Source organism: Poecilia latipinna, unplaced genomic scaffold, assembly GCF_001443285.1.
Source record: "Poecilia latipinna isolate Pla-1442-1.1 unplaced genomic scaffold, P_latipinna-1.0 Scaffold2877, whole genome shotgun sequence".
Taxonomy (NCBI): domain Eukaryota; kingdom Metazoa; phylum Chordata; class Actinopteri; order Cyprinodontiformes; family Poeciliidae; genus Poecilia; species Poecilia latipinna.
This window is the reverse complement of record NW_015115493.1, coordinates 47,276-68,993: the sequence shown is the minus strand read 5'-3', so window position 1 is coordinate 68,993 and position 21,718 is coordinate 47,276. Positions and strand designations below refer to the sequence as shown.

Sequence of the window (21,718 nt, the reverse complement as noted above, 5' to 3'; positions counted from 1 at the left end):
CGTTAATCGTCTTACCTTATAAAAATTGTTGGCTGCAAATTCGCGGTTAGGGCTGACAGTCATGATTTATGACTGCTGTCCATCGCCGCTGTAACTCTCCTCATTAAAAGTCATAAAATAAAATGGCATGACTAGCTTTAAAGGAGCGGTTATATCAGTGTTTCCCAACCCTGGTCCTCAAGGCACACTGACCTGCATGTTTTAGATGTTCCCCTGCTGCAGCACACATGATTTCAATTGTTGGCTGACTATCAGGGTTTTGCTGAATTGCACTCATCTGAATGGGGTGTGTTGAAGCAGGGGAACATCTAAAACATGCAGGTCAGTGCCTTGAGGACCAGGGTTGGGAAACACTGGGTTATATTAACAGCCATTATGACGGAGTGGGCGGAGTTCTGGGGAGCGTGACCTCACGTGCAAAGGTCAGTATCTGGCTCAAACATCTTAAAGTACTTGAACCAGCTCATCAGCGGAAATGACACATTAACATGTCTCAACAGGCTGTTTTGTAATCCCACTTTTGGTTGTTATGTTCTGAAACATGTTCAAACTCGTCCACCCAAATGTAACATTTTGTAAAACCTGCCCCAACCGTCTGCTTTCCACTTCCACTCACAACACATCGCACAGGGGCTGAAAAACGGCATTATGTGGCTGAGGAGATCAGTGTGTGCAGTCTGGGTTGTTTACATCCTAAAAAAGCTCCTGTGTGGGTGTGTGTGTGTGGATTCTCAAACTTTCCACCAAGTGAACTGGGTTCTGGTTCATTTTGTGGTATTTTCAGGTGTCAGCATGTTGGAGAAGCTCTGTTAAGTTTTGTTTGTGCGTTGCATTTTTGTCCAATTATTCCTTGTGGTCTCAGATGCAATGAAGCTGAAAGGATATTTGCTTATTCCTTTTTACTTTTGGACAGTGGTTATAGTGTGCAACCATGGCAACAATATATTGTTTTTTACAATTGGGAGCAGCTGATTAGTATCTTAATAATTCAGTGAATATCTGAACAAGAGGAGTTGAAAAGGAGGAATCTCTTAAATCGATCATAATCTGCAGCAACAGCCTTCAGTCAGAAGCATCTTTGGATTTGTTGCGAGACTGACTGCTCCTGCAGACATTTCCTGCTTTATCAACCACATCTTTGAAAATACTTGGATGATATACATAAACATTTTGTTTTTTACATTACTAAGAATCATATCTGTGTCCAAAAGTCATAGGGAAACAAATGAGTTGGTGTTTGAATTTATATATTTTAAAGACAAATATTTTTTTTCTGTTAAATCCTCAACATGTAAGCAATAAACAAATATTTACATTTGAAATTAATTTCAAAATAGCTCATGCTTGAAAATGGAACACATCAATATTTTACAGAATAGATGCTGGATACTGTTTTTTTTATTATTTAACTACAAGACAATGACATAAAAAACAATATTTCAATACATTTCTGTATTTATGTTCCGTATTAAAGTAGAAGACTCTCTCTGATGACGTATGTGACACGTAGGGGTCGATGGGAATGTATTATGTCTGGCGCCGCATGGTGGGGGTGTGAACACGTCCGTTCACACTCACACACACTCACACACACTCATCCCACAGAAAAAGAGGCAGAGACAAACACCCAGTTTTCTTTCTCACGGACTTTTTGCGTCCCACATTCAGCAGGAGCGCGGATCCACTGAGGACGTCTGCAGACCGACTCGCAGTAAGTCCCGCTCACGTTTGTCCAGCTACCGCCAAGCTACAAAACTTTGACCCTTTGAAAATGAGTCCGGACCAGTCCGAAGCGACCCGAACTCGCTGAGTTATGTCCTTAAAAGAAAACAGAATTTAGCTAAATCGACCTAGAAATGAAATGAATAAAACTTGAACCATCGTTAAGACTTTCCGAGTAGACTTTATCTTTGTGTGGTTTGAAAATATCCCGTTTTTCCGAGAGATCCGTCTCACTGGAACAGTTGCATCTGTTTCAAAGTAGTGCAAAATCTGCATTTCATTACACATTTATTATTAAATCTATCCTACACAATGTTTGATGTTTAGCATTTGTGAAGTTTATTATGTTATTACGGGATAAACAGGATTCTTCGGTTGAGTTTCATTGCTTGAATACTGAAAATAAGCAGCAGTCAGTTGTCAGATGACTGCGTGAGTTTGGGACTTTTTGCTCAAGTTGGTTGCTAAATGTTGTGGGCAGTGGCGTAACTCTGAAATCTGGGGACTGTGGGTATCCTGTCCTGGTGCCCGTTAGGAAGTTTTTCTTTTTTTCCAAGTTTGGCCACACGCAGCACGTAGACACTAGTTAAAATAAATAGGAAAATATAATATAATAATGTTATATATATAGTAAAATAATATAATCAAGTTACTTTTACTAAAATAAAATAAAAATTACACATTCCAACTGCAGCTGACAAAAATAAAGTTAAACAGACTCTAAACTCTAAATAAGGACACAAAATAAGCTAGTATTGGCTAATATTGGTACCATTAGCTCAATTGTGCATTTGATAAAAGAAATACAGCTGGATCACCGTTATAGTTCTACAAAGCGTAACATATTCATTTAATTATAATATTAAAGTAATACTTGCTATAAAATTGTCTGTTTTAACAATATAATGAATAATTGTCAATATAGTTTGAAGATTTTAATCCAATAGAAAGTCATGCATTGGACTCACTGGTCAGTAGTGCGCCCTCTGGTGGACACATCACGGACAAGAGAAGACTTTTTAAAATAATAATCTCATCTTTTATGAAATTAACTAGTTATCACATTGTACAAGATTATATCCCATGTGTTCCAGGGAAACACATGGGATATTTAGCACGTGCAAATGAGCTAATAGCTTGTGGAGTAACAGGGCTAGCAGCTAGCTTAAAATAGCAACGTCTTCATTGGAGTGGAGTTGGTTTAGTTTTCACCAGATATTTTTAAAAAAACATTTTCTTTATTGTATGCAAAGAAAAAGTGTTGGAGCATTTTTCAGGTAGCCAGGGAATACTGTTTTTTTTATGCTCTTCATAATAAGGTTAGCATTTTAAAACCATAATCTGTGAAAACTTGTATAGTCTACTGGTAAGTATCCTGTTTATACCTACTCATTTAAAAGAAATATAAAGATATACAATTTATTTCAATTGAATTTCATGAAAAACACCACAGTAAACATCGTTACATGTTCAAAACAAAGCATCTGTTGAAAGCAGGTTTTCCAGCCACATGCTAATTTGCTAACCTGGTCTTCGGTTGGACGTTTTTGAAAAGCCAGCAAAATTAAAAAGAAAGTTTCCTGTCAAAACACACACACACACACACACACACACACACACACACATTGCAACTATTAACAAGAAATATTAAATGCATATTGGAGAAAACCAATTCTCCACAACAAAGTAGGTTGGTTCACATCAGTATTTCCCTAAAAATGGACAAATACAGTCACTCATAAGAATATGTGTAAATTCTGGTGGTGAAGGAATAAACGATGGTTTTCTGGACCCCCAGTGCACCAGTGAAACGTTCCCAGTGCCATACCTCCATTAAACCAGTTTGAACCATTTAAATATGGATGCTTGCTTTAATGTTGGCACCAGATTCTGATCCAACCGTTTGAATATTTCAGCTGAAATTAATTGTTTTCAGGTTTGATGAGTGAATTCGCTTCAGTTTTTTCTGTTTATCTGACAGAAGTGGCACCTGCTAACCTTAAAGGGATTTTTTTTTTTTTTTGAGCTGTTGCTGTTTTGGGTTTTTTGTTTTTTTTTGTCTCGGTTACATCAATGTGGCGTTTCGTCCGTTCAGCTGCTGCTCGTTGCATAATTAGGTTTCTATGTTACAGATCATTATCTGTATTCATATTAGTTTCTGAAATACTCCAACTAGCACGTCTTGTGTAATACTCACAGTTGGTTACATTTACTCAATTACTTTTACTTTAGTCATTTTATTGTGAAGTATTTCTTACTTTAGTAAAATTTCTGGATTTTCTACCCACTGAATGAAAATCAAATGTATTTTAACCAAAAATTCACCAGACACAGACACACACCTGCAGTTTTTGTTAAAGTTTCATAAGTTGTTTTTTTTTGTTGAAGGAAACTGATTTGGAAACTTTTTCTTTTTTATGATTTTGTTATTCTGTTTGTTACTCTCTTATTTTCATCCTTAAAATACCTAAATTTCCACTTAACTTTATATTTTTGTCTGTCTGATTGTGTAATTTTTAAATATTAAATTATTGACAATTTGATCAGTTACTCAGTAATTGAGTGGACTTCTTACCAAATACTTTTTAAAATCTTACCTGAGTAATTTCTTGGACGGTTGCTCTTCATTTTACTTGAGTAAAAATATTTTGAAGTTGTAATACTGCAGGTTTAATACCACGACACTAAAAACACAAACAAAACTTTAACCACCTAAATTTATTACCCCATTTTCAAGAAATTATCTCAGAGATTTTAGCTTTTCTGTGTTTATTAACCTCCATAATAAAATAAATAAGTTGATATACAATAATTTGTTTACTGGTTTAAAACTGTATAAAATGGAAGGAAGAAGCAAATAAATGAAAAAGACAAATTGACTCAATTTAATTCTAAATACAAAATATCACTTTGATTAATTTAGTACATATGTGGAAATTTGCTGAATAAATAAAAAGCACATCTGTGATGTATTAAGCCACAGGTGTCAAACTCGAGGCGTGTGGGCCAAATCCGGCCCGCCATATCTGTTTATGTTCCGTCTAGATTCTAGACTAAACACTATGTCTGCTTAAATATTATGTTTTCAATCAAATCAATGCAGTTTTTATATGTTTATTGCCAAATTGTAACAATTAATTCCTCCAGTTTCTTCAGAATTATCATGGAAATTTACACAAAATCAACAAATTGCACTAATAATTGGGAGTTTATTGCAGATTTTCTCAAATATTGTCAAAAACTTTCTTACTTCTACTAAACAGCTGCCTCAGCTTTAAGTGTTGTCAGATTAAAGTCCATGATCTACACAGCGAGTAAAAAAAAGTCACATTTACTGTCATAAATAACCATAAATATCGTAAATATTTCCAAATTAGTACCACAAACACTTTGATTTTTTATTGGAAAAATCACAAAAAGAATCACGAAACCCTGGAGGGACTGAAAGGATGTTCAATAACATTATTTGATTTTAGAAAATTACTGATATTTTAACAGTTTGGTGAACAGATTTTATCAATACATTCTGGCGCCGCCGGCCCTTTAAGAGCACAGATGATCTTGATTTGGCCCAAAACGAAAATGAGTTTGTCACCGCTGAATTAAACAAAAAATAGTTCATAAGATTTAGAATTGAGTGCTGAAATTGCAAAATTTGTAATGATTTTCAAGTTCTACTTTTAAGTGCCAGACATACAGTAACATTACATGAAGCCGCTGCTGTTCGATCTGTAATCTCAGCCATTTAAACCATTAATAATGTAACATTTCTAACTCCATCACATTATAAAATATCTTTCTTTGGTTTTATTGCTGTCAGACGTTCAGTCAGCTGCTCCCTGACCTCCGCAGGGTCGTTTTCTGAATCGTGTCGTCTCGTCGCTGCTGCAGTTCGAAAGGCTTTTTCAAATAAACAATCGACACATTTCAGAGAAGGGAGGCGCCTCATAAACACAGATTAGAAAGCCGTGTTTTAATTTGGGCTTTGGTTGATCCTCCCCACATTTAACAGCGCTGCCAGCTAATGACAGGCCGGCGCTCCAAACTGGGACGACACAGTCAGCAAAAGTCTGAATTGTTCAGTTCTTACAGGATATTTAAAACGGTTTCAATGTGTTTTGTTAGATTGGAGAACATGAATGGTATCTTTTTGTTTTTAAACTGAAAGAGCGAAAGCAGCACTCCTTATATGTAGCTTCCTGTTACCTCACTGCTCTTATGAGCAATAATCTGCTGTAGGTTCTAGTTGTTGGCACAGATGCTTAATAATCTCCACAGAAAGAGGGAAGCCACCTGAAGGGGTTTCACACGTTTCTGTCACAGCGTCGTCATAGCGATGCTAAACAGGAAAGCCCCTCCTCATCCCCCAAAACGTATCCCAAAACTTTCAGAGACGTGAAGATGCGTAATCACAGCATCACACTGTAAAACATTTGGTTAAACTTGAAAATGAAAGTCCACCCGCTGCCTTGAAAATGCAATTTAAGTCGCAGGAAAATAGTTTTGGTTTCAACTCAGAAATTAAAGTTCATGAAGTTGATTTGACAACAAGAGACAAGTTGTCTAAACTTTGTTTTTTAGCTTCATTCATCTTTAATTGTGAGTTTTAACTAAAAATCTGGCCTCACCTGGTTAAAGAGCCACATTTCTCTATTATTTTACTCACAATATCAAGTTAAAATAAATACTGATTTTACTTTAGATTAATTTAAATTCTTGTTTGAACTAAATTTCTGATCTGATGATGAATTTTATTAAACATCCCAATGAATTCAGCTCAGAAACATTTAGTGAGATCAGGACATTATCCTCAAGCTTTGCTGACTGAGAATTGCATTAAAATGAACATTTGCCTTAATAAAACACCAGAGTCAGATCAACGTAACGCACTTCCACCTCAGGAGACAGAAATATGCCGCTAAGCATTCTGGGAAATAGCTCCCACTCCTGTCTTTCTCTTCTTTCAGTTTTTTAAGTGCAAACCTAAAAACTCAGTTTATTCAACTCTTGGAGGTTTGACTAAATTAATAAAAAGTTAACACGACTTCACAAACTCACATTTAGGTTCAAAATCTAAAACTCGATACATTTATTTGACTTAAAGAGTAAAAGATTGTAGACACAGCACAAATGTTTTACAGTGCACATTAAGCTAAATGTACAACAAAAACTGCGGCTCCTTTGTGTAGGAGATTAAACAGCGTCATTGCAGATGTTTAGACTCTGGAGGAGCTTTAAAGAATAATGCCAGCATGAAGCAGTGGAGAGACGTTGCATCTGTTTTAGCATTTAGCTTCTTTCCCTGCAGGACATCGCAGACTTTTCCTCTGATAGGCTCAGACCAGCTATCTTCCTGTTTCAGCTAAGCTACATGTGTCAAACTCGAGGCCCGGGGACCAAATCTGGTCCCCCGTAGGTTTTTATGTGGCCCACTAAACTCGAAATTACATCAGTTAGTTCCTCCAGTTCTTCACAAATTCACACATCAGCAGATTGCCACATTTTTTCTGATTTTACAGAAATTTTTTCTCAAAATTGGCCCTAAATCTTTGGGTTTAAGTGACTGCTGCCTCAGCCGTACTTCATGTCAAGTTATAGTCTGTAATCGATACGATTAACAAAAGGTCACATTTAACATCATAGATTAGCACAAAATGTGTAAAAACTCATTCCAACCATTTCTAAATTAGCACCACAAAATCAGTTATTTTTATTGCAAAAAAATAAAAAATCCTGGATGGAAAAGATGTTCGATATCATTTTACTCTAAGAAACACTTATTGAATGCTAAAACAAACAGCTATTTATTGATATTTTATCAGTTTAATGGGTTTTATCGGTACATTCCCTTTAAGAACATTCAGATTTTTGATTTGGTCCAATATGAAAATGAGTTTGACACCGCTGAGCTAAGCAGTTGTTCTGTTGTTATTCCCCAAACTGTTTCTGGGCAGTAACTTTTTAAAGTGAACTGCAGCACAGATCTTATGTTGCAGAGGGAAAATCCTGTCAGTAAGGTCAGAGAGCCTGGAAAGTTCTGGTAACTGGTCCAGATTCTTTTCACTGAATAACTTCGGTGCTCCACGCAGCGTATAAAGATAGACTTCCCCACAGCCTTTTAATTTCAGCTGCGTTGTACAGCAAGTTATAATAAGACTGGTGTTTTTAGTTCTGCTTTCAGTTTCTAGTCAGATGACTTTTCCTTCATGGAGGCTCGTTTTGAGAGTCATTTTTTAAAAAAATCACTGCATTAACGAGACTCAAATTAGATTTTCATAATGAATTTCTAATTGTTGTAGAATAATGCCATAAAATGCATTAGAAATGACATTTTTATGTTAATTAAAATTAAGATTTCATAAACCTCTAACTCTTAAACTTTCTTTATTGATTATCTAGTTCTGGTTTTCATCAATCAAAGAGTCAACAGGTGCTCGAATGCTGTTGAATTGTAAATGAAGAAGAAAACAGAGGCTGTGATGTTGAGTTAAAATGTAGAAGAAGAGTTACTGCCCTCTAAATACACAGTGCAAGCTCAGTTTTCTGTCCAGAGTGTGCAGATGGGTAGAAATGCTAGAAATACTGCAGCGTTGATGGGCGAATAAATGGAAAATACCCACATTTAGAGTCAAAAAATATGCTGCTATGGTTCTTTGATATACGATTTTTGGCAGGAATGTAATGCCATACAGAGAACGACACATGAATGCTTGTTCATTTCTGCCAGCTTAACAGGGCAACTCAAAAACTACCTCATTTCTTTCTTTAAAATAACTGGGTGTAGGTGAAGCTACAAAATAGATGGTAGCTTTAGCATTATTAGCAGCTAATATGTAGCCTAACAAGATTCTCACATCTATATCTTGTATGTCGAAAAATGTTGCCACACAAACACTTCTTCATTGGTTTTTGTAATCCAGGGGTTTTTCTTTGTGAGCCCAATCACAAGAAGATTGGTCAACATAGTCAACATAACGAGACAACTCAAGAACTAATTCCTTCCTCCCTTCAAAATAAGAGTTTCAAACAAGGACACGAAATGTCGTGTTCTACCGCTCACCTGCAGCGTTGATGGGAGAATAAACAGAAATTCCCACAGTGAGAGCCATGTGCTCTCAGTCAAAAATATGCTGCTATGATGGCCTTATACAAGGTTTGTGGCAGGAATGTAACACCATATGGAGAACCAGACATGAAAATCTTTGTTCATTTCTGTCAGCTTAACAGGGCAACTCAAAAACCATTTCCTTTCTTATTTCAAAATAAGAGTCTCATCCATACAATAGGATATGAAATAGATGCTAGCTTTAGCGTTGTTAGCAGCTAGCATGTAGCCTCACAGGATTCTGCCTCATTGTTTGTATTTTTTTTTACAGCTGAGGGATTTTAGTCGGCCTGATCAGAAGCAGATTGGCAAACAATGTCAAGTAATAATGCAAGAATTCCCTTCAAAATAAGATCCAAAATGCTAACTTTAGCAGCTAAAGATGAGCCAGTTGCATCATTTTCAGAGAGCCTTAAATCATAAACAATTTAAGTGGCAGAAGGCTCTTCAAAACGTTTCTATCCAAACTTTAGTCGCCATCGTGACAGTCTTTATTTGTCGCCAGAGCAGGATCTGAAGCTCAGAATATTCACATTCATATCCGGGATTCATAACAACAGCAGAGACTTGAAGACAAAGCCGCATGCTGAATGAGTCGGCGCTTTATGGGGCTTTATTACGGAGAGATCTCGTTACTCCCTCGCTAGTTTGTTTCAGCCAATATCAGAGGAAACTGCAAAACAGCTGCAGGGAGCAAATATGCAAGTCGAAGCAAAACTTTGCTCTTTTTTCAGATGTGGGAAACGGTTTTACTTTTAAACTCACTTTACTGTTTGGCTTCTTCTTGTCACTTGGGATAAAAATGGAAACTCTAAAAAAAGTTTGTTGAACTAATTCCAGAGTGTCGCCACTTTAAGCCTTACTTGCAACCATTTTGGTGATCATCTAATTTCCTGGAAGAGGAAAATGCAACAGAGATGTTGCTTAGAGCTGAAGTGACGTGAGCAGAGCTTGGTCAGCAGACGGTATCATAACTGAGCCTTTTTTAATCCGCATTGCTGCTAAACATCGAGACAACAATCTCCTTTGAGGATTAGCTGCTTTGCTGCGGAGTGCTTTGGGGTTTGGACTCGTTTCAGTTTTGTAAACAGGAAGCTCTCTTCGTATTTTCTGGCCAGTAGGTCAATAAAGTGACCTACTGGAGAGTTTCAGAGACATTAATGCAGCTGTGCTGGAAAATATGTGAACATGGAGTCACACGTTGCTTTTATTTTACATTTTATCAAATTAGGGTCAAAATTACAGTAAATTTTATAGGAGATGAAATTAGCTAATATTTTTAAAAGGGCAATTTTGTTTTAATATATATACTTTTTGGTTGTGATGTTTTACTTTGGATATTTAAAAACATCGTCTTGTTGGTAAACGTTCATTCACAGAAAACAGAACGAATGCTGTACGTATAATGATACGGGTGTTCATTTATTTTTACAAATATAAAACGTGAGGCTCACTTTTGTGCTCCTCTGTTCCAGACAGAATTTTTTCAGAAAGATTTTCTCCCATAATTTCACTGCATTCAGACCCGTTTTCTGTCCCTGCTGAGGAAACATCATCCCCACAGCATGATGCTGCCACCACTGTGCTTGCCATTTGGAGGTTGTGTATCCAGACTGATGCATTTCCAAACACACTTGGTGGAAAATGTGTCACTTTGGTCTTTTTTTAACACGTTTTCCGTGTCCTGGGATGATGAGTCGACAGAGATGCTCAACGCTGAGGATGTTTTATGGTGAAGCGACTCTTTAAATCTCAGCATGACTTCGTCTTTCAACTGCTCTCTTCTGGTCCTTAATGGTGCTGTTTGTTTACTGACGTTCTCCAACAAACCTTTATAGGACAGCTGGATTTATGCAGATTAAATGGATTCTCTTTCTAATTTTGTGTCTCTGAAGGCAGGAATAATTGGATGTTTTTTGTAAACTAACAAAATGATAAAAAGTTGAACAGGTGCGAATATGTGATGATACGAAGCTGCAAAATGGCTGTGCCGACATCTGAAAAAATAAAATAAAAACCTGACGCTAGGCATTTTTGTTTTCTTGTGAAAATTAATTCTTCGGAGCGCCGCATCTGAAATGCACAAAGGAGCGTTATCGCAGATCCTTCCTCCCATTAGTTCTACGACTTTGTAATCATCACTGCTCACAAAAGCTCAGTGTTTTCACAGCTGCACAGTTTCAAATAACAGCCATGTTGTTTTCACTTCTTGTAAATACATTTCAGCAATGAGGTGTTTCAAAGTTCTTTACGTAATGAAAATGCAAAGTCATAGAAAACACAGTCAATAACATTACATATAAAATTATTGACTAATGTTTTATTGATTATGATTCAAAAGCAACCGCAACCAGCTGGGTTTTTAGTCTGGATTTAAAGGAACTCAGTGTTTCGGCTGTTTTACAGTTTTCCGGAAGTTTGTTGCAGATTTGTGGTGCATAGAAGCTGAATGCTGCTTCTCCTCTGGTTCTGGGGATGCAGAGCAGAACCAGAACCAGAGGAGTCTGGATGGTTGCTATGACAACAGCAGCAGATCTTTAATGTATTGTGGTGCTAAACCGTTCAGTGATTTATAAACTAACTACAGGATTTTAAAGTCTGTTCTCTGAGCTGCAGGGAGCCAGTGGAAGGACTGTAGAACCGGGTGATGTGCTCTAACTTCCTGGTTTTAGTCAGAACTCCAGCAGCAGCGTCTGGATCCGGCTGGTTTTTAGGCAGACCTGTGAAGACGCTGTTGCAGTGATCAATGCAACTAAAGATAAATGCATGGATGAGTTTCTCCAGATTGTGCTGAGACATAAGTCCTCTGATCCTGGAGATGTTCTTCAGGTGATAGAAGGCCGACTTTCTAACCGTCTTTATGTGGCTCTGAAGGTTCAGGTTCAGCCTGACCTCCTGTAGTAACTGAAGCTGTGGGTCGACTCTACATCGTTCCCCTTTTGGTCCAAATATAATAGCTTCAGTTTCGCTTGTGTTTGGCTGGAGAAAGTTTTGACACATTGATCTGTTCTCAGCATCTGTCCAGTGATTGGGTGAATTCTGAGTCACCTGGTGACATCGTAATGTAGGTCACTTATTCTCATTTTTATAATTTTTTTACACTTATTTTTGTTTTGCTGCTGTTACACCTGAGTTTCGCCACTGTGGAGCATCTGTCTGTGGTTTAATCGATGACTATCTCTAACAGTATCAAAAACACCATGTGACTCTGACCAAACAGGATGGATTTACGTTTCGAAGAAGGATGTTTGTTTTCACTTCCTGCTTTTTTACAGATGTGAGGTTTTGATCCGACAGTGGTGTCAAGTTTGTCAAATGGAATCCATTTATTCTCATATTAACCTCCAGGAAGCTTCTGTTGAATCCTTTTAACAAAATATTTTGAATTTTTGTTGATATCGACGCATTTATTGAGTTTGAAATGGTGTACTTTGCTCTTCAAAAGGACTTAATGACACAGACAGAGTCCAAACTAGAGATTTTGAGTAGAAGTGGAGGGGGAGACGGAAGCAGCTTATAATCTGATCCGCAGGGAGGGAGTCGTCTTTTTGGGATATTTTCAGACTCCTCAAATAACCACAATGGCCGGGTGTATTTTTGCTCCTTCCAGTGCAGAATAACATCTTGTAGCGGGTACATTTTCTTTGGGTTTAGTGAAGTTCAGGCTGAATGTTGCTGGCTTGATGGGTTTTATTGAAGTATACTCTGTGCTGAGTTGGTTTTCTTTTCAGATATGACAGAAATACCAAAGTTTAAGTCAGATCAGATTTACATCTGGTTTCTGTTTATATGTTTCCTATGACACCAGATAAAGTCATTGAAAGCGGTTCCGTTTAAAAATAGCCCATAAAACAATGTTTGCAACCGGGACTGTTGTTGCTAGAAAACACAGCGGTGAATCTGTTTCCCCACCTTCATGCAGACTGAAACCAAATGCTCTGCCAGACCAACACTTCAGAGAAACTTTGCTTCCTTTTTGTATGAAATTTGCTGCTCAAATGGCCACTTTTCACCTTCTGAGGTTAAAAGTGGTTTGCTGATATAAATGAGAGGAGGGTTAGCGGTTTAAGAAACTGTTGTGAATGAATTCAGTCTTAAAGAGTCTCAGAATTTTAGTTGACTATTTTCCAGGCCAAGATATGGGAAAAAATACAACGGAGCATGGAAATCTGTTTTATTTTCCAGGTTTATAACAAATCACGGTTTGGTTTTCAACATCTTATCCTTCAACATTTTGAAGTTTTGACTTAGTGACTGAATGGACACATTATTCACTAATTATTTTTACTTTCGATAACTTAAAAATCAGGTTGAGTTCAACCTGCGGTCTTTAAAGTGAGTGTGGTAAAAGTTCAGGAAGTTTTGTTATTTTATTCTTTTTTTATATATTTTATTAGATTTTTTTTCCAATTATTAAAAAACACAATAAAATTACCACATTTTATTTTAACAATCCTTTTCTTCTTTTTTTAATGGAATATTTTAAACCTTAAATCCACCAGTTAGAGTTTGAAACGCAGCCGGAGTCCAAGCTCCAAGATGTACCACATATTAAGACGTTTTATGATTTCTAAAACCTACAAATCGGACCGCTGTTTAACCGGAATAATGGTGAATATTTTCCTATTAAATGGAAATCTAGAAATTTTAGCCCAGGAAAGTATGAAATTTTGAAAACCCATGAATGATTGTAATGTTTAATCTGTGTTTAATGAGAAATCCAGCTGTGCAGATTTTCCCTACAATCTGCTCAGACGTTTTCCAACTGAGATGAGACTAAATGGACGTTTTTATGTTTCAGGCTCGCAATTCTCTGCAAAGTAGCTCGGCCCAATCACAGCCATGTCGAAAGGATGCATCACAGTCACCAAGTACTTCTTATTCCTCTTCAACCTCCTCTTTTTTGTAAGTAATGCCATTTTTTCTTTATCAGTTCATTAGTTCTCACTTCCTCACCAGCAGCTGTGTTTAATTAAAAAAGCAGAGCAACATTTTTCTCCACTGTTTTTGCAATCAGAAGTCAGAATTTCCCAGTTGGAAAACTAAGATGGAATCAGTGCAACATCTGCACAAATAAAACTCTGGAAAAAACTGCACTGCAAAACCACCAAATCTTACCAAGTGTTTTTGGTGTTAAAAATGATTGGTGTTAAAATAACCCAATCATTGTTGAAATAACGCTTAAAAAATTAACACCAATTCTGAAAATTACCAAATAGAAAGTTAAATAGTGTTATTTGATGATTTGGAACTGAAAATAGCTAACTTTGAGTCTTCTTCTTCTTCCCTTTATGTGTTGTTGCCAATGTGACCAAGTAGCACTTTGGTATTTTGGGTTCACTGATCAGAAAAAAGATTGGATTGTTGAGTTTCAGGATCAGCTAAGAGGAAAACCTTCAGGTTAAAATCACCAGCTAGCTTCTCTGTGTTAGCTGGGAAGTTAGCTAACAGCGCCGCTAGCTAACTTCAGTACTGGACAGTAAAACCATTACTGCTGCCTCACAGCTAACCTGGAAAACCATGTAATCTTTAGAGATGTTTGCTGCCTTCAGCTTTTTATTTGAATAGTTATCTCTATTCAAATACTAGATACTGTGTAAGGAAATGAGGAAAGAGACTTTACAGAGTAACTGTAAGGTCTGAGTAACAGCAGATGGTTCCAGTTTGCTTCCTCCTCTCTTCCATTAAAGTCCAGTTCTGGCTTCCAACACTGACTCTGCGAGGCTGTCCAGACCTTTCCAATGAGTCTGCATCTATAAACCTGACACAGGCCTTTTGAAGTCAACTGGGGTCTAATAGGAAGCGTGTGTGTCTGTGTCAAGTGTTTGTCCATGTGGACAAATTATGCACGGTGAGGCCAGGGGAGCCAGGAAGTGGTGGGCTAATGATGGCTGCCGGTGCTCTGCAGCCTCTTTAAGAGATCAGCTCCTAAGCAGGGCACTAATTACTGCTGTGGGGCTGCAGAGGGGGCAGCAATACAAGCAGGAAGCTGGAGAATCAACAGAGCCTCTTGTTGAGGAGTGTGGTCCCCAAGACAGAAACCTGCAACCCCCAAACAGAGGCTCACCGTCAGAGCTTCACAAACTCAGTCAGTAAAAATTTGAGGGAGTGAAATAATCATAAACCAACATTACTGAATTTGTTGCCGAATGCTGGGTGTTAATCGTGAGAAAATGTGGAAGAGGCATTTTCTTCATTGCTGCTACGACAGAAAGACAGAAACTAAGATTTAATGACTTCCAGATGTGAAAATAACAAAGTGAAAGGAAACTCTCCCATGTTTTCAGGCATACCAACTGTTTTGTTCTTATATGACACAAAAATGCACCGAGCCACTTTTTTCACTTCCGATGCCGATATCTGAGGTTTACCGATACAGAAGAACAGCGCTGAACTGGCTTAAAACGTTTCTATTTTTTAAAAGACACAAATGTACAGAATCATAAATTCATTCGATAACTCTGCACTAATACAGCACACTTAAAAACACCAATAACTTCACAAGCAGGGTCAGACATGTGAAAACAACTTTAATTTGTTCAACAGCCAATGTAAAATAAATGATAAAAAACAGAAACTGACTAAAACAATATGTTGGTCAAATATGTAAAAATAAACTCCAATAAATCTTCTTTCAAATGGTTCAGAGTGCAATTAGCGATTCTAAATATATTGTAAAATAAATTTTAAAGCATAGAATTAGACGAAACACTGCAAAAAACATAAACTATTAGTTTCTAGTTGGTTTAGTTTCTTGTTCAAATATCTTAGCACATTTGGAATAAGACAAAGTAACTTAAAAGTAATCAATATGTTAGCAAAACATTTGGAGCTTTTCTAAATATCATGATCTTGTATCGCTATCAGTTAGCCTTGCTAGCATCACCAAAACAGCATTCTCCATGTGTAATGCTAGCTATGCTGATCGCTAATATAACTTTCTATTATGCAGTTAAGATAAACATTATTCAGATATTGTAGATTTTTGCCTTAACTCTGAGATTTGCAAATGACAAAACTCAGAAGAATAACATAGAAAAGCTAGATTACCTCACTATCAACGGGCACTTTGCCGTTACCTAGCAACCCTAGCCAAGCTCCGGACGTCACCGAGCAACCAAGTAATAATTCCACGAGCAGATTATTTCACTTATAACAATACTTGGTTAAGATTTTGTGTTTTTGCAGTGTATAAAGTGAAATAATCTGCCAATGGAACTAGCCATTTTTCATCAATATTATTGTTTTATTACTTAAAACAAGTCTCTACATCTTGCTTAAAAGGTACTTTTAAGTTAGTTTTGTAAGATACTTGGTAAGATTTTGTGTTTTTGCAGTGAATAGATATGTCTTTTTATGGATCTGACATATTGTCACCAATCAATACCTGATCTATTATTTTTATCAATATTAATAGAGATATTAATATTGGATTGGTGAATCTCTAATATTTCCAGTTTCTTCTTTCGCAGATCTTCGGAGCGTTGATCATGGGCTTTGGACTGTGGATACTCTTCGATAAGGAAAGCTTCATAGCCGTGCTACGTAAGTGCCGACACACTTAGACGCTCCTGCAGATATTTTAATATCCAGTTTCTTTCTTAACCAGAGGGGTTTTAAAATGTTAAACACTGAAACAGAAACTGGAAAATGTGGGAAACCCCAAAGGTCTGTGTTCAGAGTCTGCGTTTTATGGAGTTCCCATGGGAATCGTTTCCATGGAAACTCAACGTTGTTTTAAAAAAAAAATGACTCACAGATAAAACGAATAAAGGCTGCAGACGCACGAACATTCACATCTGTGCGCCGCAAGTTTCCCAGTGGGTGAGGCGTCTCTGAAGGTTTCACCTCAGGTTGGAAAATCTGACTTTTACTTCCTCGTTTCCTCCACTGAGTTCTTCAGTCTGCCCACTCAGCAGGGGGGCTCAGATGGAAATTCCCTCTGCAACACATCATAACACTTTTACTGTTTGTGTCAGTATCTTCAGATAACCATGTGCAACTCTACATTGTCCCCGTTTTTAAATGCGCAGAGCTTTTTTCAGGCAGGCAGCGTAATTAAACCCAGCTCCAGAGTCTGTGACAGAGAAATGGAAAATGCTTGTTTCCAAAAGCTGTCCGTGTTTTCAACACACATGGAGCGAATCCAGCAGCAGAGGAGCTTTCGCTCTCTTCCCCCTGAAGAGTTTAGTAATTTATTGCTGGGCTGTTTGGTGAGTGTGAGTTTATATAGCGCTGCTTAGTTTGGGACTTTAACCCTTTATTAGCCCTTAGTTAGCCCTTTATTAACCTTATTAACCTTTTGTTAGCCCTTTATTAACCCTTAGTTAACCCTTTATTAACCCTTAGTTAGCCCTTCATTAACCCTTAGTTAACCCTTTATTAACCCTTAGTTAGCCCTTTATTAACCCTTAGTTAGCCCTTTATTAACCATGTGTTTACCCTTTGTTAAATATCCATTAACACTTTGTTAATGCTTTGCTAACACTTTATTAACCCTTTATTAAGCCTTTGTTAACATTTTATTAACCATTTATTAACCCAGCTGAGATGGGAATCAACCAGAAACCAAATGAGGAAAATTAATCACTTTAATAGGATGACAAGATTTACTTCTACCATCCATCCATCCATCCATCCATCCATCCATCCATCCATCCATCCATCCATCCATCCATTCATTCATTCATTCATTCATTCATTCATTCATTCATTTTTTCTTTGCTTTGTAATTGCTGGTTTCTTTCCATCCTTCCCTCCCATTTTTCTCTTTCTTATTTTCGTTTCCTTCTTTCTTTTTCCTTTCCTTCCATCCCTCATTTTTCTTTCTGTTCATCCATCTGCTTTTTTCTTTCTTTTTTGTTTCCTACTTTCTTTCCATCCATCTTTCTGTCATTGTTCCTTTTTTCTTTTGTTTTTCTTCTTTTCCTCTTTATTCTGTTAACTTTCTTTCTATCCTTCCTTTCATCCATCCATCTGGTTATACTAACTCTGAATGGAAAACATCTGTGTTACTAAGCTCTTTAATGTTGTTAGAGCAGTGAAAGGGTCTTCTAGAGTACATTTATTGTATTTTCAGTCAGTAATTCTCTTGCTATTGTTGTAAAGCATTTCGTGGAAAGGCTAGTGTTTTGACAAAGGTCATGCAGAGCTGATGTTGTCTCCCAGCCGCCATTGTGTTTCCTGACTGACTATTTAAGGCCTTGAGGTCAGAAAGAATGGAAAAATCACACCCAAGATGTTATTGAGCTGAGTGTGCTAATCTTAAGTCAGACCTTTGGAAAAGAAATATCCATCATCCCCCTCTGGGTTAGCTGCGACGTCAGTTTGTCCACAGATTGTGTAGCTCTCTGATGCTGCCTGGATTTTCCTCCTGTGGGAGTTTTAAAGGGGACCCATTATGCAAAATTCACATTTAGTAAATTTTCATATTCCCATGTGTGTTTCAACTGTTTCTAAAAACAACCTAAGCGCTTAAAAGAAACCACACAGACAGTTTTGGACAATAGGTTCATGCTTTTGGTGTCTGGAAAACAAACCATTTCAAAAACCTCATATTGTTGAGTCACATTCCACGGGCACCGTTACCTAGCAACCCCGGTCTAACCCAACCCGTTACTTAGCAACACAAGCTGAGTTCCAGGACATCCGGTGGCTGGTTTTAGCAGTTCATTAACCCTTTGCAACTCCTTCACTTCATCATTCGAGGCGCCATGATGGACACCGGAAGTGATGGACGGGAGGATTGGAAAGAGCTACTTAAATTGTTTCTCAAAGTTGGTTTTGCCAGTTAATTCATGGCTTCTACTTGTTAGCATCAAGCTGATTTGTCTGTGAACGTAACGCACCTGGTTAGGCTCACAGACGGTGGGATTTCTAAGTTTGAAACAAATAGCTTAGAAACCGACCCATACCTCCACCCTCCTGGCGTGTTGATCAAATTATCACTTTGCCTGAATTCACATCACGTGGTTTACATCACTATGTCATGAACAGCGCTGTATCTTTTCTCATTAATATTTATAAAATAAAATTACAAGTTTGTATCCTCTGTTTGTGCAGCCAACCTCACAGCATCCTATGACCATTTTTAAAGTGAAATCAACTAAATAAAAGTGATTTTAGGACACCGGGTGTCTGGTTTTGACATTGGTTGTTTTGGCGTCCGTCATGGCGGAGCAGGCAGATTTCTGAAGAGTGTGACACCATGTGCAAAGGGTCAGTACATTGTACAATGGCTGTTGGAAAACACAGGTGTTGTTGACTTACCATCCAGAAACCACTTGCTGCAGTGTTGTTGGTTGTGCAGAAGGATCTACTATTGCTTTTCAAAGATGTACGGTTGCATAGTTGCACGTCTGTTTGCTGCCATTTTCACATGCTAGCCCAAACGTTGAGTTTAAGCAGAAGCTTAATTCGATTTAAAGTGACAAGAGGCCATAAAACAGCTCATTCTGAAAGGAAATCAAAATAGGCAGAACTAAGCAGACTGAAATCTCAATATCTAAGAATGATTTTGTGCAAAAAAATGTAATGAACATGTTTTGTACCCCACCTGTTAATGATTGGTCACCTGTAATGGCCGCCTCTCCAGCAGGTATTTTTGTGCCTCATCCCTCCAGGAGTCAGCCTTAGTTAACTTCACTGGAAATCTTTCCCACTGTGTGGAGGAACAAAAGCTGAACTCAGCTCTGTTTATTGACTCTAGATGTTCCCCTCAAACATGTACCACTGCCCGGCCATAAACAGGATCTCTGTGTTTTCAATGTGCTATTCTTTATGATTTTTACCAGCAGAGTCTTCTGCAGCTGTCTGACTGACCTCAGGCAGGGAAACTATGTGAATATTGTGGTATTTCTTATTCAATGAACAGAACTTCTCTTTTCGCTGTAGGTTTCTACACTGACACAGCGAAGTCGATATTTTCCTCCAGTGCTGGGGTAATATAAGTCTCTGTCAGTGGCGTTTGCCAAAACACTGCTTGCCATGTGCTTAAACAGACGTCAGCCTTGGAGAGGAGGAATGTGAACCAGGGCGTGCGCCAAAGTAGAGTTCGTTTAGAGAGACCAGCAGGGAGCCGGGGGCTGAAATCGCTCTTCTTCGGACTGTTTAAACCCAGCATAAACTTAAAACTCAGCGCAGAGCCGGTCTGCTGGTGTTTACTTTTAAAATCTGGTCACAATGTCAACTGTGGTTTCAGACCAGCTGCATGCAAGCTAAACATGTGGCTCTGGTCATGTTCAGGTTGGCAGAATATAAATATCCTTTATTGTGCCGCAGCTGGGGAGTTCAGGACTGAGTGGGAGCTACTGAAACTGGCTGAAAAGTCAACCTAAGTTTTTTCCAACTTGAGCGGAAACTTCGATAAAAAACACTTTGGTTTAAGCCACGAACAGACTCCTAACCAGTTAGCCTGACACTTAGTTTTGAGCTGCTAGGTAACCTCCACTGTATTTATCTCGCTGTAGCAGGAAAATAGATTTGGTTTATTACCGACGTCACGCAGGAAGTCCCTGTTTGCAGCTGAAAGTAGGCCATGAGAGCAAAACAAACACTTAGAAAGTTCTGTGATCAGATGAGGGTACATATGTGAAAAATAACAATATGTGACAGAAAACGAACCGTGCATATCTCCCTGAGTATGCCATGAAACATGGTGGTGGAGGCATTATGCTGTGGGGAGGCCAGGAACAGACTTTATAGAAACTGACCTGGAGCAAATTTGGAAGGAAGAAAAGCTCAAAATTGGTGGAGCTGAATTCAAATGGAACATTATTTAAATTTCTAGTTGTTAATTTTCTAAATTATGTAAGTCGTCGTTATTGACGACTTCCTGACGTGGTCTGCAGAGATGCACCCATGCAATATTAATATCTGTATTGGTCCCGATATTGAGAAAAATTCTGGATCGGGTCATAAAATTAGTAATTTAGTGCATTAATGTCTGTGTTTAAAAAAGAAACGCTTTAAGTCAATTCAGCACCAGGTTTCGTATCAAATACGTAGTAAACCTACGATCATTTGTATTGGAAGGGAAAAAATGGAGCGGTCCATCTCTAGCATCGGAGACTTTTCAAAAATTATATTCTTTAACCGCTTCCCACTTCCCTATAGTCCACTACTTCATGCTGCTCTACCACAGAAAATCCTCTTAATGCCACTCAATGTTACAAAGCTACAGTGTTGTGAATGTTTTTGCAAATGCTCTGTGTTGAGTGCATTAGTTGTTTTGGTTTTACCACAGAGAAATGCAACAAAGCAAGAAGAAGTATCTGGTGCTCTGCAGCTGTCATTCAGCAGCAGATTGACTGAGATGATGCAAGACTTGTTTGAGATTACACAACAAGTAAAAAGATAAAAGACTTGCTGATTAGGCCTGAGATTAAGGATTAATCCAGCAGTCAGATGTCTTGTTACATCTTATAAACTGATTGTTTACAGGAAATCGACACATACTAATATGTCACATAGGCTACGTTCACACTGCAGCCTGAAGTGACGCAAATACGATTCTTTGTGAAATTATTTATTTCTTTTTCTTTTTTTGGCTTGGTCGTTCATATATGCAACTTGTATGTGATCACCAGTTTGAACTGCAAACGACCTAAAAGTTCCCGCATGCGCAGAAGAGGGCGCAACAACGTCACACACTGAGAAGCGTGCTCAGTGTTTTGCCAACCGACGTAAAAAGTAGTAGTGCTGAGTCTTGACGCCCACAATCCAGTCCGGTAGGTGGCGGTAAATGCACCTGAATGTTTGTTGCGATCCGCCATAATAAAAAAGAAGAAGAAGAAATGGTGTTCTGCATAGACATAATATAAGCATAGACGCCTCATGGACCGCTCCGGCGCAGGAAATACGGCGGCCATCTTGGAGCGGTATACCCTCCTA

The 21,718-nt window shown here is 38.0% G+C and overlaps 1 protein-coding gene across 1 annotated transcript in view; it reads left to right on the top strand.

Moving 5' to 3' along the window:
* Window positions 1–1,563: 1,563 nt before the first annotated feature.
* LOC106939452 (CD82 antigen) overlaps window positions 1,564–21,718 on the top strand; it is a 37,437-nt gene continuing 17,282 nt past the window's right edge. Inside the window, exons 1-3 of the mRNA XM_015021844.1 lie at window positions 1,564–1,711; window positions 13,629–13,732; window positions 16,300–16,372. Of these exons, the coding sequence (XP_014877330.1) occupies window positions 13,670–13,732; window positions 16,300–16,372 (136 nt within the window). The 5' untranslated portion in view covers window positions 1,564–1,711; window positions 13,629–13,669. The remainder of the gene's footprint in view (window positions 1,712–13,628; window positions 13,733–16,299; window positions 16,373–21,718) is intronic.